The sequence below is a fragment of the Orbicella franksi genome, chromosome 13 (genome assembly GCF_964199315.1).
Source record: "Orbicella franksi chromosome 13, jaOrbFran1.1, whole genome shotgun sequence".
Classification (NCBI taxonomy): domain Eukaryota; kingdom Metazoa; phylum Cnidaria; class Anthozoa; order Scleractinia; family Merulinidae; genus Orbicella; species Orbicella franksi.
The window spans coordinates 22,057,564-22,080,982 of record NC_138157.1 but is presented as its reverse complement, the minus strand read 5'-3'; the positions used below and the strand labels follow the sequence as shown (position 1 = coordinate 22,080,982).

Here is a 23,419-nt window from a genome sequence, read left to right as displayed (position 1 = left end):
CCCACACACATACCAACATTGAAAGCCTGAAAATATATAATATAATATATAATTTTAAAGAGCTAGCGATGGAAAGCGAACAACCATCCTTCGTGTGTTTACTTTTATTAAAAAGTAATTTCCTTTTCGTTCAGAGTTATATTGTTCAGCTTTAGAAACGTGTCATGGACAGTCAAGATTTGCTTGACGACGATCTAAAAAGGGAACTATGTTTATTATTCATTACTGTTTTACCATTTGTGAAAGAAGACCCATTGTTACTTGGTTTGGCCCGGGTTTATACAGGAAATTAAATTGCAGTTCCACACTCAAATATTTACAGAGCAATATCGATCTTTGTGGAAGTGAACGTGACTGAGCTGAAGTAACATATCGCTTTTTTGAATCGTGAATGCATGAAATCATTCTTTCCAAAGCATCGAAACCTGACTATCATCAGAATTTTTGTTCTAATATTATGAAAATAGCATCGATATGTCGTTAGATTGGGTTGTGGCAAGAGAGGATGAAGAGTAAGAGAGATATTCCCTATATAGGCCTCGTCTTAAGGTTTTCTCTCTCGCAAACTACTTTTAGATCACTCCCGGTTTCGGAAATTCCCGAAGGGTGTAGAATTAGCTAATCCGTCTGTGACGCGGTGACCTGGAAAGCCCAAGCAACTTTAAGCCCTCCTTTTTACACTGCACGAAAACATCCACGTAACAAGGGTTATATTATCCGCGGAAGAACTGGATACTAGATACCTAAAAACAACTTATATAAGAGTGAGAATAAGGCCTATATGGGGCAATCACTCTCTTACTCTTTATCCTCCCTTGGTCTATGACGGAATCCGCGGAACACCGCTGTCAAAAAAAAAACACTTTTTAAATCCTCGTCCGTAAAGCGTGCTAAAATTATCGAGGAAGCATATTATAAACGAAAATAACCAGTATTTACTAGGTCACATCCCTCTACTACTTGTCATTCGCAAAATATTTGCATAATAATGAGGCGTCAACTGTTGTGTTTAAGACCTGATGTGTTTTGACTTGACATAACGTTCATTCTGCAGACTGATGGAGTTTTAGATTGATCATCTCGTTCTATATCCGCAAACTGTTCGATCGCGAAGACTAATGAGATTGAAACTTCAAAATATGTCTCACTGAAAACTTTGACATAAGAAAGAATGATACTCAGCTGTTTCGACAAAGGTTGTCTCACAACAGCACAAAAGCGCACGCGACAATGCCGATTGGTATTATGGGTAGTAACAGTTTGGCGCGACTCGGTTGAGGCCACGGCATTTAGCTAGGAGGAAAGAGAAGGCATGAATACACGTGTTTGTACTGTTTCCTTCTCTAACGCTGAAATACCTTGCGCTTCAATCAATCAACTGTAAAACCACCGTCACCAATAATAACTTTCGACATTGTCGCGTTCGCTTCTACGCTTTTGTAAGACAACCTTTCTCGAAACAGCTGTAAATAATAAAGACAGCGGAAACAAACGGTCCTTTTATACAAGTAAAGTAAAAATGCAACTAAAGAAGGAGAATGTCTTACTAAGTGCTTCTTCTTCTAAACTACCGGTTAAAACTCGGCAGTTTGCCCAAAAATAGTTTCCGGTGAAAATTAACTTTGATGGCTTAGTATCTTTTTCACAACTAAAATGGTGGTCAACTTTGAAATGTAGTCTTGCCTGAATCGATCGTCGAGGAATGCGATGTGTTGCACCGAGGCCTGTCTTTACTGACCACTAAAACACACTAGGTCTACTAACACTACATGAGGTCGTTGAATTAAGTTAATAGGAACCTAAAAAGTGATACTGTAAAATATCATACAGAGTTGCTAACATTTCCAAATGTGACCCGCGCGATAAATAGGGAATAGACTGCGCAAAAACTATTCCATGTTACTATTTGAATACTCTTTTCCTATATTATATTCAGATAGTTTCTTTAACGTTGAATTTTAAACCCGCCAAGCTGATTAAACTCCTTTCTATTTTTGGAAAATATGCTTAATTTGCTTGTCCTGCTGGTGTTAATAAAACTTTGCGCAAATCCACCGCAAGGAACTCGTAAACAAAGTCTTTTTATTCATCATTTTCAAGCTCTTTGCAGCTGGATTAAGAATAAAATCTCCTAGGTGTCTCTCCACGTATCCTGCCAAGTCTGATTTCTGTGTGCGTCCTTACTCAACACCATGATAGCCGTATAAATGAAATGTTTAAACCACAGGATTAAACACTTTTTATACATCCATATTGAAAATTCTTAAAACCAGAAGTCATTGTTCATTCTTGTTTATATTATTCAAATTCATTTTCATATCCCTGTCGCCTCAAAATTTAATAAAAAAAGGGGTTGGTCCAGGTTAAAAAAAGACTGAATGTCGCATATCCAATCATTAGCCTATCTGCCAAGTTCCGTTTGAAATGAAAACCTGTTTTATTAACGAAGACAAGTTTCATTTGTCATAAAAAGGACTCTACTTACTACGAGTGATTTGCATAAAAACTAAACATTTGTAATACGTTTAGTATCCGGGATACGAAAAAGGTCTATTTTTCAACTCCTCGAGAGTTTCAGCCGACTAATGACTTGAACACTACAAGGAAAATATTGTAGTGTCAATTTCTAAAACACTGCGGTCAAGATATCGTTTCGTCTTTGCATACAGGCAGCGGAGTGAAGGTGTTTACACAGGATTTGGACAGTTCTCGGCATTTTTGCTCATATCAAACACAAACTTCCGCAAGCAAAAACAGATTATCATCAGACCAAAAAGACTTACAATCGTGAAATGATGCGGAATTGGAGAAATGGTATTGTGTTTCACTAGGACAAATTGGATTTATTAAACTGTGCAGTACCATGCGAAGCTTATCAGGCAGTATTTGTCAGCCCTTAAAATGGGACTTTGGCCAATATGTAGTTTGTTAAAGAGAAAATTTGCATATGAAGGCAGGATTCTTGATTAGGTGAAATTATGCTAAATAGTCTATTGACAATGGAAACACATTTGACAGATAATTTTGCTCTCATAACCAATGAAATTTAGTTTTACCAATAACACTTTGCGTCACGAGTTAGAATCCTCTTAACTTTTTCTTCCAGTGCCGTTAAAATAATTGTGTCATATTGAACTTTTAAAGCCGCCAAAAATTTTCCTCTCAGACGATTCCAGAACTTCGTTTGGGGAAAAAAGCTAGACTTGGGGATTTTCTTCCTTGGACAGTTTTATGTCATTTTGTTTGCATTTTGGAATTGGAAATTTACAAAACAATTTTAGGCAGGTGCAATATGTTTATCTTGTGTCTCACATGAGATCTCTAAATGCTCGGTGGTAAAAGTATTATATTTGCTAATGGGAAGCGCTAACTATTAATTTAACACCCCGCTTTTGCGCGGTATAGCCAAGTTTCTCTTCTTTGTTCGGATTTTTTTGGCAAATCAAAGCGTTAAAATGAAGCTGGGACTGACGTTGTTGTCTTGTGCAGTGTTCTACACCGTTATCCAGGTTAGTGTGCGGCCTTCTAAACACTTGGTACTGTTGCTCGCAAGTTTTGTTTGGTACGTACGGATGGAGTGATAATTGAAATAGCAATTCCTAAGTCACGTATTGTTTTTTCGGCTTTCGCAGGATTTCCTCTATGGTGTTAATGCAACCATAAACAGTAAGTATTCATCTTTATTCAGTATAGAAGGTTAGGTTTTGCAATATTGTGGACTTTAATGCTCGATGAGATTATTAAGTAAAGGGTATTCTCAGTGTGGAATCGTTGATATCCTTGCCCTTCTGCGCGTCTTGTGCCTAGGTTGGGTATTCCGGCGATTCGTTGATTCTTATAAGCGTAGGCTATTCATTTATTGACGAAACCTCAAACAAGTGAAAAGGGAATAATCATCAACGCTTCGTACATGTAGATGAGACATTGTCCTCCTTGCAGCTTGTAAGAGCTGAATCATAGATCTTGTTTGATATTTGCTAAAACAAGTTCAATGAATACGTACCACGAAAATAATTTTAAAAAAGGCAAAACCCATTTATCACTGAAAATATTATACATTTCGTTTATTTGCGAACTGAGAAGCGTCAGTGAGAGAAGACTTTAGTTAATACCACAGGTGGTACTGATGAAATGTCAACTTTTTCATGAAACGTGCTGTATTCGATCTCATGGTTACGGCTAGAACAATATGACAGACTCTAAACAGGAGTTATCATTGCAAACAACGATCCCTCGTTGGACACTGTTGGCAATGTTGTTCTCAGCACTTTTGAAGCGGAAAATACATGTCAGCAAAACGCACATAATAATTAGTAGCGTCCCCATATGCAGTATTAAGATAGAGGTATGGCTTATTCATGTCCTGACTTTAATTCCGTTTTCCTTTGACAATCTGGTGGATTAGAGCAGATCAATCCACATGGCATTTTATTGCGGAAATCTTGCCGATCATTCGCTCTTAGAATTGGTTTTTTACTTTCTAGCTATCTGTCTGCCTTGTTGACCTGTTTAAAATTTTGCCTCTTTGTACGTTTTGAAATTGATTTTGCCCCGTTGGTCAAAACACAACCCGTTAGGACAACTTTTTCTTGCTAATACTACAAAGCGTGCATTTTATGAAATTTTTAAAACCTGACTTACTTTTGACTGACATCCTCAATAAGACAAACTCAAGTATTGCGAAATTACTTGGAGTGAGTCCATATTCAATTCAAGCAGGTAACCATGTTGTTTTATTAAGAAAGTGAAGTGCTTAAAACTGGGGATTTTTTTTCTTCTCACCGTGAGTCAGTAATAATTGAAACACCATTTCTTTCTAGATCAGTTTAAATAACTTCAGCGCCAAAATTTTGGCATTCAGCTGTATACATTGACAAGATAAAACAATGAAGAGAAATTCTAGCCCCCTGAACTTTCTTTAACAGTAGGCGGTAATTAAAAAAATTTTCAGACAGCAGACAAAAATAATGCATTATAGATTTCCTCGCCCTCTTTACGCCTTATGTTACGGCAATAGCAAATTTTAAATTACCGAAAAGCACTTATGTAGATAGAACGAAACAGATTCCTGCAAAATAAAGAGTGAAGACCTTTCACTTCACTTTACTTTGGTACAGTCATTACTGTGTTGCCGTGGGCGAACCCAGTCATAAAATGCGAACGGGGCTGTCTCCTACGTCGAAAAATGGCTAAATTGCGCAATCGCTACCCAGATGACATTGTGTGTGCTTTGTTTCCCTCGCGCCTTTCGAACGACAGAAGAATCTATTCTTGGTCGATCAGAAGACTGTTTGTGCTGCCAGAGTAGAGTGGAAACGTCAGGTTGACTTACCAGTGAAACAAGTGCATTCAGAGTGAACTTATTTCGACTGTTATCCAGTACTGTTGGTCGACTGGAAGAGTTTATATTGGAAACCTTTAGAGTGAAATCTTTCCAGTGACTTAAGTTAGTGCATTTTATCTGCGGCTATTTCGCTACACAGATGAATTTAAGAAATGTGCAATCGGAGAGGTACAGTGATTATTTCAATCCAATGCCTGATATAAGCAACGATACCTTCCTGAAGAAACTGAAACCAGATAACATAAAGGAAATCATTGGAGCCATGATGCAGGAACACTCAGTTGAACTTAGATTATATTTTAAATGTTTTCCCTGGTAATTTGTTCATTGCACGTAATTATGAATTTTGTTGGTTGTATTTTGAACTTGTTCGAAGTCTAGTATAATTTAGTGCACTGTTTACAGTCATAGTTGTGGAACTTAGCAAAGGAATTGACACTCATGTTTTATTCAAAGTGAGTAACAATATGGTCAGTGGCGATGACAGTGCGAAGAAAGGTGCACAGTTGTCTCTTACTGAGGAAAGTTAAATAAAGAATCAGAAAAACAATTGAGAACTCGATATGATCAGTTTATTTCTTCTAAATATGTTGCTGTTAGCCGGCTTAAGTGCAAAATTTACTGCTGGTGGTGGTGGGAGCGAGGAGACGGGGGGAGGAACGGAGTAGAAATACTCCTGGTTTCATTCTACAGAAGTAAACCAGAAATAACCACAGTCCTGATGGGCCGCTTGACTCGTATGCAGACTCTTTTATGTAAAATCGTTATACGCCTTAAAATTCCACATTTGCAATGGAGGCAGTAATTTTGTCTAAACAACAAGTACATCAATGAGAAAGGTAACTGCTTGAATTTAACACATCAACATTGACAAAACCTTCAGCTTTTCCTTGATTCTCAGTTCATATTTTTTCTGTCTTCTATTTTGCAGAAATTTCACTATGTATAACATTATTTAAGTGAACCTAAGATATACCATTGTAATATCTAGGTTTCCATGCAGCATATACAATTTACCATTTCCTTTTTCCAATTCTGAAATATTTACTTATCATAAATGCAACCCAGTTACGCTTCCTAAAGCGTCTTGTTTTTAATGTTATGTTTTCAACGATGCCTAAATTGTGCTTCAGAAAGTGGAGAGTGCGCACTAAAATACGGAAGAAATGTTTGGAGCAATCTTTGAAATTCATTTATCTCATCTATCTAAACAGAACAGCCATGATGTTCCCCTCATACAGTGAGGACATTTGAACTATGAACATCGGAACACTTGTCTCCATTTTTGGTTACTATAAGATTAAGTCCTTCATTTAATGTACAAGATTTCGAAAGAGTAGAATTTTTAGTGTAAAAATGCGAAATACCTTGTTAATATGAAGAACCCGCATTCTTTCGTCAAAAAAACAATGTACAAAAATTTCAATTGCTAACCTCCTTGTAAAAGAAACATTTTGACAAAGTACTTACTCGTAGTTAGTAGAGTTAAAAGCTCATTTCAGAGGTTTTTAATTACCGTTCAATACTGATCTCAACACCGCAACTCAATTTGAATAACAAAGAACAAAGGAACCCGTTTTTTAATATTTTTGTCAAGTGTGAAAAGCTTTATTTGTTTTTCTATATCCTAAGACGAAGTTTAATGTTCTCCTAGCTCAGATTCTTCGTTTCGTTTTAGATGGTGGTCTTACACTTAACAGTAGTGAAGTGCTTGAGATCAACACGACTGCTCCGTCCGTTAGCTGTTCACCGCTGAGTTGCAATTACAACGTATCACATCAAAACAGAAGCTCCTCAAATTACACTTTTCCCGTTGCCGTCATGACATTCACTGGTGACATTGTGTTCAAGAGTGGTTCAATAGTCAAAGTAGTAGGGGAGTATGCTCTTAGTATAACAAGTCTGAACGGGAGCATTGAGATACAAACTGACATCAACATGACTTGCGGGGAGACGCGGCTCAATACAACATGTCTTGGTGGATTCACACAGTCAGCAGCGGGAACGTTAGTTGGTCCTTCCTTGGATTCACAAACAGTATATCAAGGTAAGGGCAGCATTCTGATATCTTGTTTTCTCTTTCAGTTGTTTCTCTTTTGGATGTAATATCTGTTCATGACATTTATAGGATGCTTTATGGTGTTTTAACAACACCTTCCTGACCTCCTTTTAGGAATAACAGTAGCTAGCTTGCCATTTTATATTTTTGATCAAATTAACGCAATGATTACTATCTAGCTACTATCCGTCTAATCACAACAGAGAACTGTACGGGTCCGCAAATGATCCCGGACCGCAAATGATCCCCAAATTGGACCGCAAATGATCCCGTACGGGAAATGATCCCCGATAGGGACCGCAAATGATCCCAACTAAAAGTAAGGAATGGCATGGATGGTGGGAAGGTGTGGATAGGGAATTGGCGTACTTGAATACCGATGTTTTTATTAAAGCCATCTTATAATTATAATGGCTTACAACTTGCTTTTTTTTTTCATACTTTCGACTAAATTTTGTTGCTAACTACGATGTTATGAATATCACCACTCAATCATCAAAACACGACTTGGCTTGCATTTCTTTGCAATTCTCAGCAAAATTATGATAAGTGCAACATACGCTACACATCCTCCTTTGTTAAACATTGATATTTCAGTGTTATAGTTAAATCACATTTTATCAGCCATTAACGCCACTCGTCTAAAGTTTTAAACTAAAACTGAATCTAACCATGATGCAACTATTACAGAAGAACCTGTCACCTGAGTAGACCCACAAGCCTACAACGCTTCATCACTCTGTAAAACACCTAGTGTGTAGCACTGGAAATTTGAACAAATTTATTTTGTAATTTTCCTTGGTCATATTTTGGCTTTAATTCCTCGGAAATGACTACTTGAGTATTATAAGAAGCCAAAATTCCAAGCTATAGTTATGAAGATCAGCTTCATGACCATGCAAGCAAGGCCAAGGCTTGCACTTCGTTTTGACAGTTAGCTGTTTGATAGATGTTTGATACTATCGCCACCGGGATTTCGGAAATATTTACAGGTATGTATTTTTCTAAGACTTCTAATTCAATAGATCGTCTTCATGTGACGTGTTTTTATCCTCATCAGGTATAAGAGGCGGTATATTTATATCTGTTTACAATTAGCGTGTTTCTGTAGCGTGGGGCCTGAGCCCTAATGACTCGCCGCGCTTGCGCCGTGCGTGCGTGTGTGTGAACGAAGCGTGTGTGCTTCGGTGTTGTGTTGTGAAGGCAAACAGCTTTCCTTTTCGTTCACGTTACATTTGGTGGCAGCGGTGGGATCTTTTTTTGTGAAAGGAAAGACCATGGAAGAAACTGTCAAAGCGTTGGAGGCGAAACTAGCCCAAATGGAAGCGAAACTTGCCACGAAAAGCGAGAGTTCAGCATCTGCTTCGGCCAGCTCGTCCAGCTCAGCCAGCTCGCCCGATGTACACAGTGCACTTCGAATCAAGCCTGAAAGTTTCTCGGCTGGTCCGGGGGAAAATTGGCTGGCTTGGCTGAGGAAATTTAAAAGTATTGCGGCACTTAACAAATGGAATTAGGAACTGCAATGTCAGATATTGCCGGCGTATTTGAAGGGTCTTGCCGAACAAACGTATTACAGTTTACCGACGGGTCAAACCAGCACGGGGGTGACAGTCGAGCGGGCCCTGACAGATCGCTTTCATCCCAAGGAATCTCGTCAAGTGCATATTTCTACCTTACGGGCCAAGTCGAGACAAGCCAACGAGGATTTGCACAAGTTGAGATGTGATATTTCTCGTCTCGTGGAGCTAGCTTACCCGGATGACCCCCCAGAAATTTTAAATCGTACCGCCAGAGATTTTTTTGTGGGTGCACTTACGCCAATAGGCTTGCGTGAAAAAGTTTTGGACCTGGGCCCCAATTCCTTGGATGAGGCCTTGGCTGCTGCACAGCGCTATGAATCTAATCAGAAAGTCCTGGAAAAAGGAAGTGCCCGAGTGCTTACCACAAGCTCAGGAGAAGAAGATGGTGCCTCTTCAGCCAGTTACAGCACCTTTCAGACAAGTTTTGGTCCTGGTTCTCAACAGGGGACTCAAGAGCCCCCACCATGGGCAAGAGAGCTCTTTCAACAGCAAGCTGAAATTCTACAGAAACTGAAAAATATTCCTCATGCGGGACAAGAATCAAGTGCAGGGAGGCGTGAAGGTGTGGAATCTAGACAAGGCCCCAGAGCATGTTTTAAGTGTGGCAGCTTGACTCACTTCATCCGTGATTGCCCATCGCAGAGCATTCCATTTCAGGGAAACTTGAGAAGGGCGGGGCGCAACCAGAAGTGACCCCGTCCGGACCCTCTCAAGGTGCATTTCTGGACTGCGAAGTAAATGGTGTCAGATGTCGAGCTTTATTGGACACTGGTGCTCAGGTTGCAATTGTCAGTGACATACTGTATCATCGTGTCACTGAGACTGTCAATACTAAGGAAGGACCCAGCAAGATGGTCTTTGGGCATCTTGACAAGGTTTGCAGAATCACAGTGGCCGAAACCATAACGTTGTTACCAAACATGGTTGCAGACATACCTTGTCAGGTACAGGAAGCAAATGGCTTAGATGAGTTAGTGGGTGTGTTGGAACCCTCAGACAAGTTCACAGAACGATATGCAGCTGGAGCATTTCGAACCGCAGTAACCATCAAGGGTGGCCGAGTCCCGGTTCGAGTTTTCAATCCATCCAACCAGCTAATAAGGGTCTACAGGTGCAGTAACATAGGAAGTCTCCACCCATTGGAGAGTGAGTGGGAGTCGTCCAAAGAGGGCCGTACAAGTATGGGCTACAAAATTGTCTCTTCAGTTTCCTCTGAGAAAGATGCGAGTGTTCTACCTGGAGTTAAATGGTGCAGTACAGTACACATGGAAGACTTTGAAAGCTGCTGCAAGTCAATGGAAGAACTATTCCCAATCAACTGTGAGTCAGTACCTGGGGAGGAAAAACGCCGGTATTACGAAGTACTGGCCACCCATGCTAACTGTGTCTCGAGAGGACCGATGGATTTAGGTACTACAAAGGGAGTGCAGCACACCATTGACACAGGTTCCGCACAACCAATCCAGGTGCCACCCCGTAGAGTCCCTTTTCACAAGAGAGAAGAAATGCGTCGACACGTCGACGAGATGCTGGAGGCTGGGATAATAGAGCCTTCCGAATCTCCATGGTCCTCTCCAGTTGTGTTGGTAGCCAAGCCTGACGGCAGCCAGCGTTTTTGTGTGGATTACCGTGCTCTAAATTCTGTAACCAAACGCGACCTGTATCCGCTTCCTCGGTGTGACGATGTATTGGAGAGCTTGGCGGGAGCGCAGTGGTTCTCCCACCTTGATCTGCTAAGAGGGTACTGGCAAATAGGCGTTGACGTGGAAGACCGTGAGAAAACAGCTTTTGCGACCCCGGATGGCCTTTACCAGTTCTGTCGATTGAGTTTTGGTCTTACAAATGCACCGGCTTGTTTCAAGCGGGCTATGCACATTGTCCTCAAGGGTTTGTGCTGGTCAGACTGTCTTGTTTATCTAGATGACATCATAGTCTTTGGTCGAACACTGGAGGAACACAGGGAGAGACTCGCACTTGTTCTGTCCCACTTGACAGAAGCTGGCTTGAAGATTAATCCTAAGAAATGCAAGCTGTTGTCTGATCGGGTGGTTGTGCTAGGTCACGTCGTGACTCGGGATGGTATATCTACTGACCCAGAGAAAATACGTGTAGTAAAAGAGTGGCCTGTACCTTCAGATCCCCGCCAGTTGAAAGCATTCTTGGGCACAGCTGGATACTACCGACAGTTTGTGCCTAGCTATGCCCAGGTTGCGTGCCCGCTGTACAGAGCAGAACAGAAGGGAGATAATTTCACGTGGTCAGCCGAATGCCAGGAAGCCGTTTTGTCCATTAAACGCCACTTGACAAATGCCCCAATACTTGCTTTCCCACAATTGGATGTGCCGTTTATCCTGGACACCGATGCCTGTGACAGTGGGTTGGGGGCGGTGTTATCACAGGTTCAAGGTGGACAAGAGCGTGTGATAGCCTTTGCTGCGCGTGCGCTAACAAAGGCAGAAAGAAATTACAGTACTACCCGGAAGGAACTTTTGGCCCTTGTGTGGGGCTCGGAACACTTTGAAACATATCTCTATGGGAGGCGCTTTCTCGCCAGAACTGATCATAATGCCTTACAGTGGCTAAGGAACTTTACGAATCCTAAGGGCCAGGTGGCTAGGTGGCTTGAACGGTTGAGTGACTTTGACTTTGAAGTGAAGCATCGCCCTGGTAGTTCGCATAACAATGCTGATGGTCTGTCCCGTCTCCCCTGGGCCGAGCAAGAAATGGTGCACCCTGAAGTGGGGAGCGATGTTGCGTGGGTCCAGTCTGTGAGCGTGGATCCCCTTTCTAGTGAGAGCATTCAAGTGGCTCAGAGTCAAGATGAGGTCCTTTCTCAAGTCGTGAAGTGGCTTGAGGTCGGTGTCAGGCCTCCCCGGCGTGACGTTGAGGGAGGTGGACGCAAGCTGCTGTCATACTGGTCACAGTGGAACCGGCTACTTGTCAGGGGTGGTCTGGTGTTCAGGCGCTGGGAGGATGAAGAGACGGGCCAAGAAACCCACCAGCAGCTTTGCTTGCCAGAAAGTCTTGTCCCGAAAGTGTTGTACGCCCTTCATGATGCTCCCTCTGCAGGCCACCTTGGTGTGACGAAAACCATAGAGAGAGTACGGAAAAGATTCTTTTGGCATGGCTTGAGGGAGGATGTTGAAAACCATGTCAAGAGGTGTGGACCATGTGCTGAAGTCAACGACCCCCCTAAAGTGCCCAAAGCTCCCTTGATCAGTGTGAAGTCAGGCCATCCTCTGCAGAGAGTAGCTATTGACATTGTTGGTCCTACATCAAGGTCTAGCTCGGGCCATGGGTGGTTGCTTGTGGTCTCAGACCACTTTACAAAATTCGCCCAAGCGTTCCCGGTGAGAAATACGTCAGCAGTCACGCTTGCAAAGAAGGTGATGGATGAGTACATTTGCCGATTTGGATGTTTTGAGAACTTACACTCTGATCAGGGTGCTAATGTCGACGGAGCAGTCTTCCGAGGACTGTGTGACTTGATTGAGGCAGCTAAGACACGGACAACACCGTACCACCCCCAAGGAGATGGCCAGGTGGAGAGGCTGAACAAGTCCCTCGTAAAGATCTTGTCTAAGCTAATATCCGGTCATCGCCGCGATTGGGCAGACTGTGTTCCAAAGGCCTTGTTGGCCTATAATACCAGCGTCCATGCGTCGACGGGATTCATCCCCTATCGCCTAATGTTTGGGAGAGAAGCCATCTTGCCTTTGGATGCTGCCCTTAAGTTAGAGACCTCGGCGTTTCCCGGGTCAGCGAAAACATATCCGGAGTATGTTGTTCAGCGGAAGCTTCAGGTGGAGGTAACAGAGCAGCTAGTGAGAGAAAACCTTAAGCGAGCACAGAAATCTCAGAAAGCCTATTATGACACCAAGTGCTATGGTCAGCGGCTCCATGCTGGAGACCGGGTGTGGTACAGAAACCGAACCAGGGTCAGGAGGAAGAAGTTCTTTAAGCCTTGGTGTGGCCCCTGGAAGGTCATAAAGGCCTTGTCTGATGTTACCTATCGTATTGAGGAGGAGAAAAGAAAGCCTGGAAGGTGTCGGCAAAGGGGAGTGGTCCACTTCAACTACTTGAAACCGTGTCATTCTCCCCCTCAGGAGACTCTTTCTCCTTCATCGCAAGAGCTCAGTGGCCAGGTGCGGAGAGCGCCAGTAAACTCTGGCGAGGTTGAGTTGGAATGGTTGGAAATTCCCATTGCTCCAGTCACCGAATGCCAGCCGGATGCTCGCGAGGATACTAGTGTGTTGAGTCCTGTTTCTCCAGTCACCGAACGCCAGCCGGATGCTCGCGAGGATACTAGTGTGTTGATTCCTGCATCTCAAAATGCTGATGTCCCAGATTCTCCAGTCGCCGAAATTCCACATCAGCCCGAGACTCCTGTGGAGAGTAGCTCACCAGTTGCTGATCCGAGTCAGAGACCGAGCCGTGAAAGGAGAGAGCCACCTTGGCTTAGAGACTATGTTAGAACAGTTGTGTGCTAGCCAGTCTAGCCCATGGACTTTGTTAGAACTTTTACACGTTAAAGTTACTGAGTTCAAAGGAACTAATCCTGCTCTTAAGTGGCGGGGGATAGTGTAGCGTGGGGCCTGAGCCCTAATGACTCGCCGCGCTTGCGCCGTGTGTGCGTGTGTGTGAACGAAGCGTGTGTGCTTCGGTGTTGTGTTGTGAAGGCAAACAGTTTTCCTTTTCGTTCACGTTACACTTCGTTTGGAAACCAGAGCATTTTGAATTTCAGGGTTATCGAGGTTGCGTGATACAAGGCTCCGATCGAGTTTGTTGAAAAATATATACTTATCTCATGATTTTGAGCCTTTTTAGAAGTTAGAGCATTAGGAAAAGTAGTTATGTAAATGCTTGTTTCTTTAGTACTGATAATCAGTCGCCTAGAAAGCCAAAGTAAGTTCCAGATGTTTACACTATATTCCCGGCCGCCATATTGGTGTACCACGGATGTACACCAACATGGCGTTTTCTTACTGGGCTCTGTAAATTTCTGGGAAACATTTACGACGAATATCTGAAGTTTGGGGAAACGCGCAGGCCTAAAACTTGGAAAATGTCTTATTTAGTTATCTTCCATAGCGTACATCACAATTTCTTAGCTTTTTTCCATTGGTTGGTTTTCGATTTATTATTTTTTTTATTGCGTGACAGTGAAACGATCTGTACCCTTCGGAGAACAAAACAGCATCTGTGGAACAATGTTTTTGTAAAATGATAAAGCATGTTTTTTAGTTCATGATTTTTGTACATGTTCTGACCTTCCTCTGATATAAATCCATGCCATTCCTATTTTTTGGTCGGGATCATTTGCGGTCCTGGGATCACTTGCGGACCCGTACAGAACCCTTCGCTCACGAAAGTTTGAGAAGTTTATCCACCAGGTGATTAAATTATAGCAGAAAAGGGGTCCTATTAAGGATCTCTAAGAAATCATGCGATTTTGCGTATGCTAATTTGATTACCAAAATTGGCTAACCTGTAACCCAAGTGTTTTTTTGTACATTCCATTTCTGTAGCATAGCTTGTTTTATTTGTTTGTGGCTTAACTGCAATCCAGAAGAGTTTTGTCTAGCACACTATAACCAGAACCGAAAAAGGGCCTAAAAGAACGATCTGATTACTCTTTCATATATACCTAACCTCTTAAGACCGCGCCCACGTGATTATGGCTCATAAGTCAGTACGTTCTTGTAGTTACATCCCCATAAAGGAGAAAAAAGTAGGTACTAGTTCCCTAAACCCCTGAATTTTTTTAAACGTTTTTACAGGTCTTGGTCCTGGAGGATTTCTCGACATAACAGTTAAGGATTTGCATGTTGCCAGACAATGTGTACCTGGCTCAAGCCATGGAGGAACGGGGTCACAGGAGTCAAAGTTTAAAGCAGGCTTACCATACGATAAAGACAATACCACATCATTATTGGGAGGAAGCGGAGGTGAGACTGTTATTATCATCATGGATTTTTCCTTTATGCAAATTTGCCAAACGCCATTTGCCAAACACTCAAACGCCAGTTCAGACTTCATCCGACCCATCGATTTGTTTGCTTCTTTGTTTATATATTTTTCTATTTATAAATATAATCGATGAATGGAAATTAAAAGCGCTAAGGTTTTAATCGCTACTAAACAATTTCTATCAGTTATTAGTAGAATTCTACTAGTATACTAATGCAAATGCTGCAATCTGATTGGCTGAGCTACTCGTATACTATCATCCATCAGAATGCAGTGGCTGTCGGTCGTCCACGAAATGCGACATTTTTATCGTTTTTCCGAAGTTTTGGAAGAAAGTTTGGATGTAAATGGATAATTAAATTTCTGAGAAGACTAAAAGAAGGAGATAAACGGATTCTTGACTTTAAAAACTTGAAATTATTTACAATTACATCTAATTACTTAATTACCATTTACATCTAAGCTTTCTTCCAAAACTTCGGAGAAACGATAAAAACGTCGCATTTTGTGGACGGACAACAGCCACTGCACTCTAATGGCTGATAGCCAATCAGATTGCAGCATTTGCATTAGTATACTAGTAGAATTCTACTAATAGCCATTAGTGTGCTTTGGCTTGGTGTGGCCAACAAAATTGCAACGTTTCCTCGTTCACGTGTTTTTTTTAAGCTGACCGCTGACCAAGTGCTGATTTCCGATTGGATCGCGGGCTCATGTCAGGTTAACTTGTTGTAAACGGGGCCGGGATGTTCGGAAGCTGGTTAACGCTAACCCAGGATTAAAAACCGAAATATAAATTTTTCTTGTAGACAAATATTTTTCGCTGCTTTTGTTTTGTTTATTTTGAGATTGCTCAAACTCAAAACAGAAGGCCAAACCAAATTTAGAAGGTGGCTTACTACAGTTTTTCTGAGACTCAGCAGCTCGCGCTACGATTGGCTGCAAACGACAGGATTCATCGCGCGTGCAAAAATGACGTAAGTAACCCTAAGAAGAAACGAAAACCACTTCAGCACTTGAAAGGCGTTAAATCGCTTCGGTATACGTAGCAATAGTTTCAAACTCCGTTCAAGCATTTGTTTAAGCCTAGGACCCAAAAAATATGACAAAAAAGCTCTATAATTATCCGGTAAAAAAGATCAAACTTACTCCTGCTTTCTCGCACACGATCCATGACGTCACATGAACGCGCGCTTAAGGTCATTCCCCAGTATTTCATTGCGCATCCTTACTGCGCATAATTTATGACGTCATTAGCGCGCGTTCGTGCAAGCGCACATTGAAAACATGGCGGATTTGCCTTGATATTGAGTTCTGTCAGTTGAAAAAATTTTTTTCCAGTCATTTTAATCAACTAATCATTAGCTTTGCGTGAGAAAAGACTGATCGGAATTCTATTGTTGAAACTTGAATAAAAATAATAATAGCAGCTGCATTGTAGTCTTTCCTATTTTGCAGTTTGATAGCCGTGGCAAGCAATTTCCTTCCAATATTTTAACAAGGATTCAGCTGTCTGTCAAAATCAAACTTAAAAAGTTTATTTGTGTCCGACACAAGTATTGGCTGTAGTTTGAGGCGTGTTCTCATGTGTCTGGGCTCACAAAGAGTTTACAATAACTTGGAATGCGTCCTTGTAATAAGCATTTAATAACGCTAAAATGGGACATTTTCAATGCCTCACTGCTCCTTGACGAGCATGGGCACCCCCTTTTTTATTTTATAATTAAAGTTCTCACATGATAAATATTCATTGGACAAAGTTTGAACAAAAATCTATGTGCAGTTTTATTTTCAGGGGAATGACCTTAAATAAAGGGCATGCGCAATTCAATTCTCGTCTAAGGTTGAAAAAGCTAGTCTTTGATCGAGGATTGCTCGATGAAATTTTCAAAGTTGACTTGTTGGGGTGAATCACGTTTAGAGCCAAAATTTTAAAAAAATCTGTAAGACAGAGTTTGAGCTATTTTTGATCTCACATTTTCTTAGTTTGCCAAAAAAATTTGTCTTACAATTTCTTATTCCTGAAATTTTGAGGAGGGGTCATACGGGTAGATTTGGAGAAAAACGTAATTTAACCTACTAGTGCCCAGTCTCTCCTCTGGTACTCGGTCGTTCATTTTGGCGATTTGTTGACGTTTAATTGTTCAAGTTTCACATAGAATGGTAAAAGACTTAAGAAAACAGTAAATAGAGAAAGGAAAAACATCTTAGAAGTTGGGCTGTTATGATCCATCAAAACTGTAGTTAGCCTCCGCTTTTAGGCTTGGCTAAATCTATATATCAGAAACACGATTTTAGACCAATCAACACGCGTATTTTCTATGGGCTATTTTCTAAACGCTTGTCTCAAAAAATTAAACTAAACCATCCTATAAATCCTCTTACCTGAAAACGTGTTTAAGACAAGGACCTAATATGTGGCTATGACCATTAATTAATCTGTTCTTTTATCTCAGGTTCGTGCGTAGAGAATCCCGGAAGTGTTGCTGGAGGCGGAGCCATAGAACTTGTAGCCGAGGAAGGAGACATTATGACAAGTAATGAATTGACCAATTTCGATATATTAAAATTTGGCCCAAAACAATAGACCACAGCACGAGGCTCTGGGGAATAACTACAGAGTTTGTATGGTTTACTCCCCAGAGCCTCGTACTGAGATTTATTGTATTAAGCTGAATTTCAGTATATCGAAATTGGTCTATTGATATGTTTAAATTAATTCAAGCGAATGTGTTGCTAAGATAAAATCAGTTTGTGTGAAAGATGACACTCAATCTGTAGATCCCGAAAAAGAAAAAGTTAAAACACATGAAATAATTCTGAAGTAACTAAAAATGACGAGGTTATATGAGAATAAATTTTCCCTAGCAACGGCTCGAAAAGATCGATTAATGGGCCCTTAAGGACGGTGCCTACTTTTGTTACTGCGCGCTCGTTCTGCGCATTACGCAAGGCATGGTATAAGCGCCACACACGAGCTGGGGTTGACACTGACGGAATCAACTACGCTACCAAGTACACGACTTAATGAAAGCAAACTTTTCCTACTGTGACCAAATCAAGTTTAATGAACGTGTACTTAAACCAGAAATACCAGAATACTAAGCATATCGCTAACCACTAACTGTTAACGGCTTCCAGCTGAAAAACTAACTGTTATCTGTCGAAAATTATACTGAAATACAACTGTAAACATGTACCTGCAGATGGCATAGTGCGTACGCAAAACAAGTGCAAGATAAGCACATGTTTTACTTAATGGGGAGGTGACAGGAGAAAATGTAACGGGCACCGTATAAGTTTTAAAAAGAGATCAATAGCTTTAAAAAAAGCTTGGTTACCCCTATATTTTATGTTATGAAATGGAAGTTGCAAGCCTATTCAACACGTCATTAGTTTCTTGTTTTGAGCAAAAGGTATTTAGACTGTATTTTAGCTGAACCAGAGGAAGGCTGTCAGAGACGCTAAAAGCGCTGTTGCAACGATTTTGTTATTAAAAACATACCAAAAATGAATTCTAAGGAAATCTGTGAAGAAATATCCTTCCTTCTTTTTTCAGAAAAATGTGGATGTCAGCATTTTTGTTGAGATTCAAGGCAGATTCTCTCGAAAAAACGCGTGGCTACCCCCACTTTTCTTTGTGGATTCCAATAGCCTTGCAAAGATCTACTTTTTCCGCGTGGTCCTACCCTGGCGCAAGCATTGAATCTTTGTATTTAGTAGGCACCGTCCTTAAACGCCTACCCAAAGGAGATGTCTAAGGCACGGCATTCGTGGAAAGCAGCTTATTTATTTAATTATTCCCATTATATTAGACAATCGGAATTAAGTATATATTAGGTTTTTAAGCTGACGAGTTTTTAAACCATGTTTAAATAACGATTAAATAAACAATTAAGTAAATAAATAAATAAATAAATAAATAATCTAGAATTGCAAAATACCTTCCTTGTTCAATTTCTGACGTCCTCGATAAATCTTGATTACAAATTGGTCGAATGTCTGAAGCTATGAGGCCACAATCTGAGGCGTAAAATATGTAGTGGACCGAATGTTAAAATTTCTATTTATGAGGACGTTTAACCAATCTCTATGTTTATTAAGTTTTGTTATATTCCTGATCAACTGATTGCAGAACTTAGTGTTTTCCAATTCTCTCTGTGATCGTACTCGGCCTCTGGCCTAATTTTGTTTATTACTGAGATTATCCTAGCTAATCTTACCTAGTCGGTACAATTCGACGGCATATTAGACGAGTTTGGTCCAGCCATGCTTTAGTGTTTGGCGAGACGTAGTTCATGGTGAGACCAAACGAGCCTGATATGCCGCCGAAGGCTACCAAAAAGGTACGATTAGGTATTTACCGTACCCAAATTGGGTCATAAATCCGGCCATATCACCACATCGACATGCATTGAAGGATATGAGGACAGCAGGCAAGACGTCTGATCGGCTCTTTATGATTTTGGGTATGGTAACAGCCTGAATTGGAATTCATTTCCATCCCCCCTAATGAGGCCTCCGTTTAGCAGAGGGCAGCTCAGAAATGTGCTGAATACAACAACAACAGCTGGCTTTATTTGCATGACGATAAATACATACCGTGTTGCAAAAGCTTTTGTAAACTAAAACTAAAACAGTAACGATTATCTCGATCATATGATAACGTTGTGATATAGCAATCAAGTTACATTGGTTCGATTTTAAAGTAGAATATTACGTAGATCGAAGAAAGATGAAATAAATTTTGCTAATTGAATATTAATATAATGATTTGAAGAAGTCATAAGTTCGCCAATGGCTTGTAACGAAGATAATTGTTTAAAAGTCGGAATGATATGTTCTATTTTTTGTAAAATTTATTTCTTAGAATAGAGTATTTATTGCAATATATAAGAAAGTGAGATTCGTCTTCAATTTGATTAGATTCAAAAATAGGGCAGAGACTAGTAACAATTGGAATTTGATCATATCTAGCAGTCTGAATTCTTAGTTTGCGATTGCCTATCCTAAATTTCACTAATTCTTTTCTTAGGCCTAAATAAGAGGAGGGTGTATAATCGTTCTTAAAAGTGTTGAGAAATTCTAGTTTAGTAGAGTTTTGCATGGTATGTTGCCAATATAAAATATACTTTTGCTGCATTAGGCCAACATAGTGTTTGATTTTAGCGTTAGTTAAGTACGCAAGATCGATCAAAACAAGGGAAATTGTAATATTCAGACATACTTATTAGTATATTAGAATAATAACTATTTTTACCAGCATGATGAAGATCTTGCGACATGAGAAAGTTTTGTTTAACAATAGAGCAATTATCCTTACTTAGAAGATACGAGGGGAGTAATTCATGATTTCCTGATTGATAGCTATAATGAAAGGAAACCTACCAAATGCTAAATTGGATGCCTTATTGCTGAATATTCATAAAGGACGTGCATAGCCATCGTTTCGCTCATTATAAAACCTTGATTTGCTTGTTTTGTTTTGAACGTCTTCTGTTGGTACGGAAATGTGTTTAGCAAACACATTTGGGATAGAATCTAGGTTATTGCTTTAAAGTGAAGTCTATGAATAGCTATTCAACTTAATTGTTTATTCAACTTTAGGTGCATCCATTAGAGCTTCAGCTCAAGTGCCGACAAATCACTCGAGTAATTGTTCTGGGGGATCAGGAGGACTTATTCGCCTGAAAGCTAATAGAGTAAGTTACCTAAATCCCAACTTTGACTCGGCCAACGGGGACAACTTGTTCACACGTAAACGCTAGATAACGTTGCCTGGAGGAGGGTTGTTCTGGGTACCCGAGGCCATAAAAATTGAACCCAATATAATGTTTTGTAACAAAGTGGAGCTACCTCAGAAACTTATTCAATAGACGACTTTGGTTAATTCTACAGGAACTTCCGAAAGCAAAGGTCAAAATAACTCATCAAAAATTTAAAAGTGCTGATGGTAGAAAGAATTGGGCTAATATGCCGTTTCTATTTTAGAAGTAGTCTATCAATAAGATGGATAATCGCGATGCAATATGTTTTATATTTAGTTGGATTCGTTATTGAGTGTTGACAAAATAACTCTTTTTTTACTAACAGATAGAAATCAAGGAAAAGGGAAAACTTATTGTCGATGGAGGACAGGCACATCAACCATCCAATAAATACATCTTAGGGAATGGAGGAGGAGGGATCATTCAGATAATAGCACCCCAGGGTAGTCTTGCTAATGACACACTGTCATTGAAACATGGCCTTGGGAATGACAGGTGCTTTTCTGGTGCAACGAATGGCCATTTTCTCCTAAAAGGTAACTATACGGCTATATCAAAATTAGATCGGCGAGCGTGTGGATGGTAATTCAAGGGCCATAATTAATACATACATTACATTGCATACATACATATCATTACTTTATTTACCCTCGGATTTCAGAGTAGCTTATGCAGCTAATATCTCCGAGCATTTGACCATCAGATGAGAGACAGACCACCACACCGGGAACTACGTCCCCTTCTCTTTTCGAAAAGAATTAATTATGAAGAGTTGTGAGACGGGGCCTACGGTTTACCGTCCTTATCCGTGAAGACTAGAAAGGCTAATCATTTGCAGATGTCATTACAAAGGCAACACTTTCTCCTCAATTATTAAAGACCCTGAGTGTTGGTCCGGCCGGGGTTTGAACCCGTGACCTCCCGCACGTTAGTCCGGTGCTCTACCACTGAGCTAACCGGTCGACGGTTAAATCAAAACAATCAGGATTTACGAGAAAGAAAACGCTGGAGTGAAGCGTTAAAAGAAAACGCTGGAGTGAGGCGTATAAGGGCGGGGGGAGGGGTTACTGTAAAAGATAGCACAGCATAATAGTATACTGACATACAACATTGTAAATCATAGCGATACGGTCCAAAAAGACTGTTTTATTTCCCAATATCGACATATTAAAGTAATTAGCTCAAATGAGGCTTACCCGTTGGATAAGTGGATTGAATATCGTGCGGATCAAATTCGTGCGCGCTAAAGTAAATTGCAAGAGCAGGTCTACCAAGTCTGTACCAACAACGGTTTCAAAACGTCGCCATTTTTATGTATAAAGTAAAAAAAAGGACTTGTGCCCACTTATATAACAGAAATATTCAATACTACCCCGAAACGGTAAAATCTGAGGAACGCTGATTTCAATATTCCACGTTTTCGCACAGTGCATTATGGAAAACATTCTTTACGATATTTTGGGCCCCATCTTTGGAACAAATTAGACAAAACTGATAGAGAGAAGCCTAATGTTAAGAGTTTTAGATACAGTATCAAGAGTAAAGACTATCACACTTAATAGATAATTGCAAGAACTGTATTATATGCTGCTAGGCCGCTTTAAATTTTACATTTTACACATATTTGATAAGCATTTTAAGTCTTACTAAGTTTATATATTTCATTTACTTATCTATCTATTTATCTATTTATTTATTTATTTATTTATTTATTTTATACATGATTCATTAAATTTTAAATAATTTCAACTTTAGCTAAGGTATATTTTATTGTGTAAATAGTGTCCATTATTAGGTTTTTTAAGCTAAATACTATTTACAGTTAAATAAAGTCTTTAATTCATTCATTCCTTCAAATTGTTTTCCCATGTGCGTTCAGACTCTTTCACGGTTTGAAATTTAAGTTTTAAAATTCAAGGATAGGAAAACGAAATGACTGAGATAGAAGTCTTTTCCCGAGCAGATCCAAAGGAGCTATTCACAAAACTACAGAAAAGGCCTCGAACTCAGAGAAAATGCAAAATCATTGGCAGCGTGTTTTTCCCTAGTTAATAACATGCAAGCAACAATTTCTGCATTCTGGTTGGCTGACAACATGTCAATTAATACCAAATCAGTGCAATTTTACCAGTGCGAAAAAGTGAAATTGAGAGCAAAACGGTGAAATTAAAAATGATTGACAGCTCTGACAAAATATTGAGCTGGAACAAACAAAATGGTGGACAAAAATTGGACGAAGATTGAAACTCTTTACATAAATTTTAATACAACTGAAGACTTCATTAGAAAGGAAAATACAAAGCTCAGCAAAAATTACTAAACTAGTTATTGTGAAGTGTGAAAGATAAGAAATACACACAAATACCGCAAAGAGAAAAACATACACATAAACTGAAGTTTGACGGAATTGAAATATGCCGGAGGTTCGCCGGAGCCGATCACGACGGCATAACAAAATCTCAGTTGAAAAAGTAAATTTTAAAATTCCGTCAGTACTACGAAGCAAAACGCGAAAAAGGACCCAACAAGAAGTCCTAAGAACCTGCCACATCTAATTTTGAGGACGAAAGTAAGAACGAAGCTGGCTAAGATAGTTCACAAACAAAACGCGACAAACGAAAATCTAACCTGTACAACGTCCAATGAAAAAGCTTAAGTCAGGAAGCAACCAGAGGAAGTTAACAAATGTCCTTCAGTG

The 23,419-nt window shown here is 40.2% G+C and overlaps 1 protein-coding gene across 1 annotated transcript in view; it reads left to right on the top strand.

The window, feature by feature from the left end:
• The first annotated feature begins 2,959 nt into the window (after positions 1 to 2,959).
• LOC145465854 (uncharacterized) overlaps positions 2,960 to 23,419 on the top strand; it is a 46,401-nt gene continuing 25,941 nt past the window's right edge. The window contains exons 1-7 of the mRNA XM_081449610.1: positions 2,960 to 3,509; positions 3,633 to 3,666; positions 7,023 to 7,391; positions 14,764 to 14,931; positions 17,410 to 17,490; positions 20,561 to 20,659; positions 21,051 to 21,257. Of these exons, the coding sequence (XP_081305736.1) occupies positions 3,456 to 3,509; positions 3,633 to 3,666; positions 7,023 to 7,391; positions 14,764 to 14,931; positions 17,410 to 17,490; positions 20,561 to 20,659; positions 21,051 to 21,257 (1,012 nt within the window). The 5' untranslated portion in view covers positions 2,960 to 3,455. The remainder of the gene's footprint in view (positions 3,510 to 3,632; positions 3,667 to 7,022; positions 7,392 to 14,763; positions 14,932 to 17,409; positions 17,491 to 20,560; positions 20,660 to 21,050; positions 21,258 to 23,419) is intronic.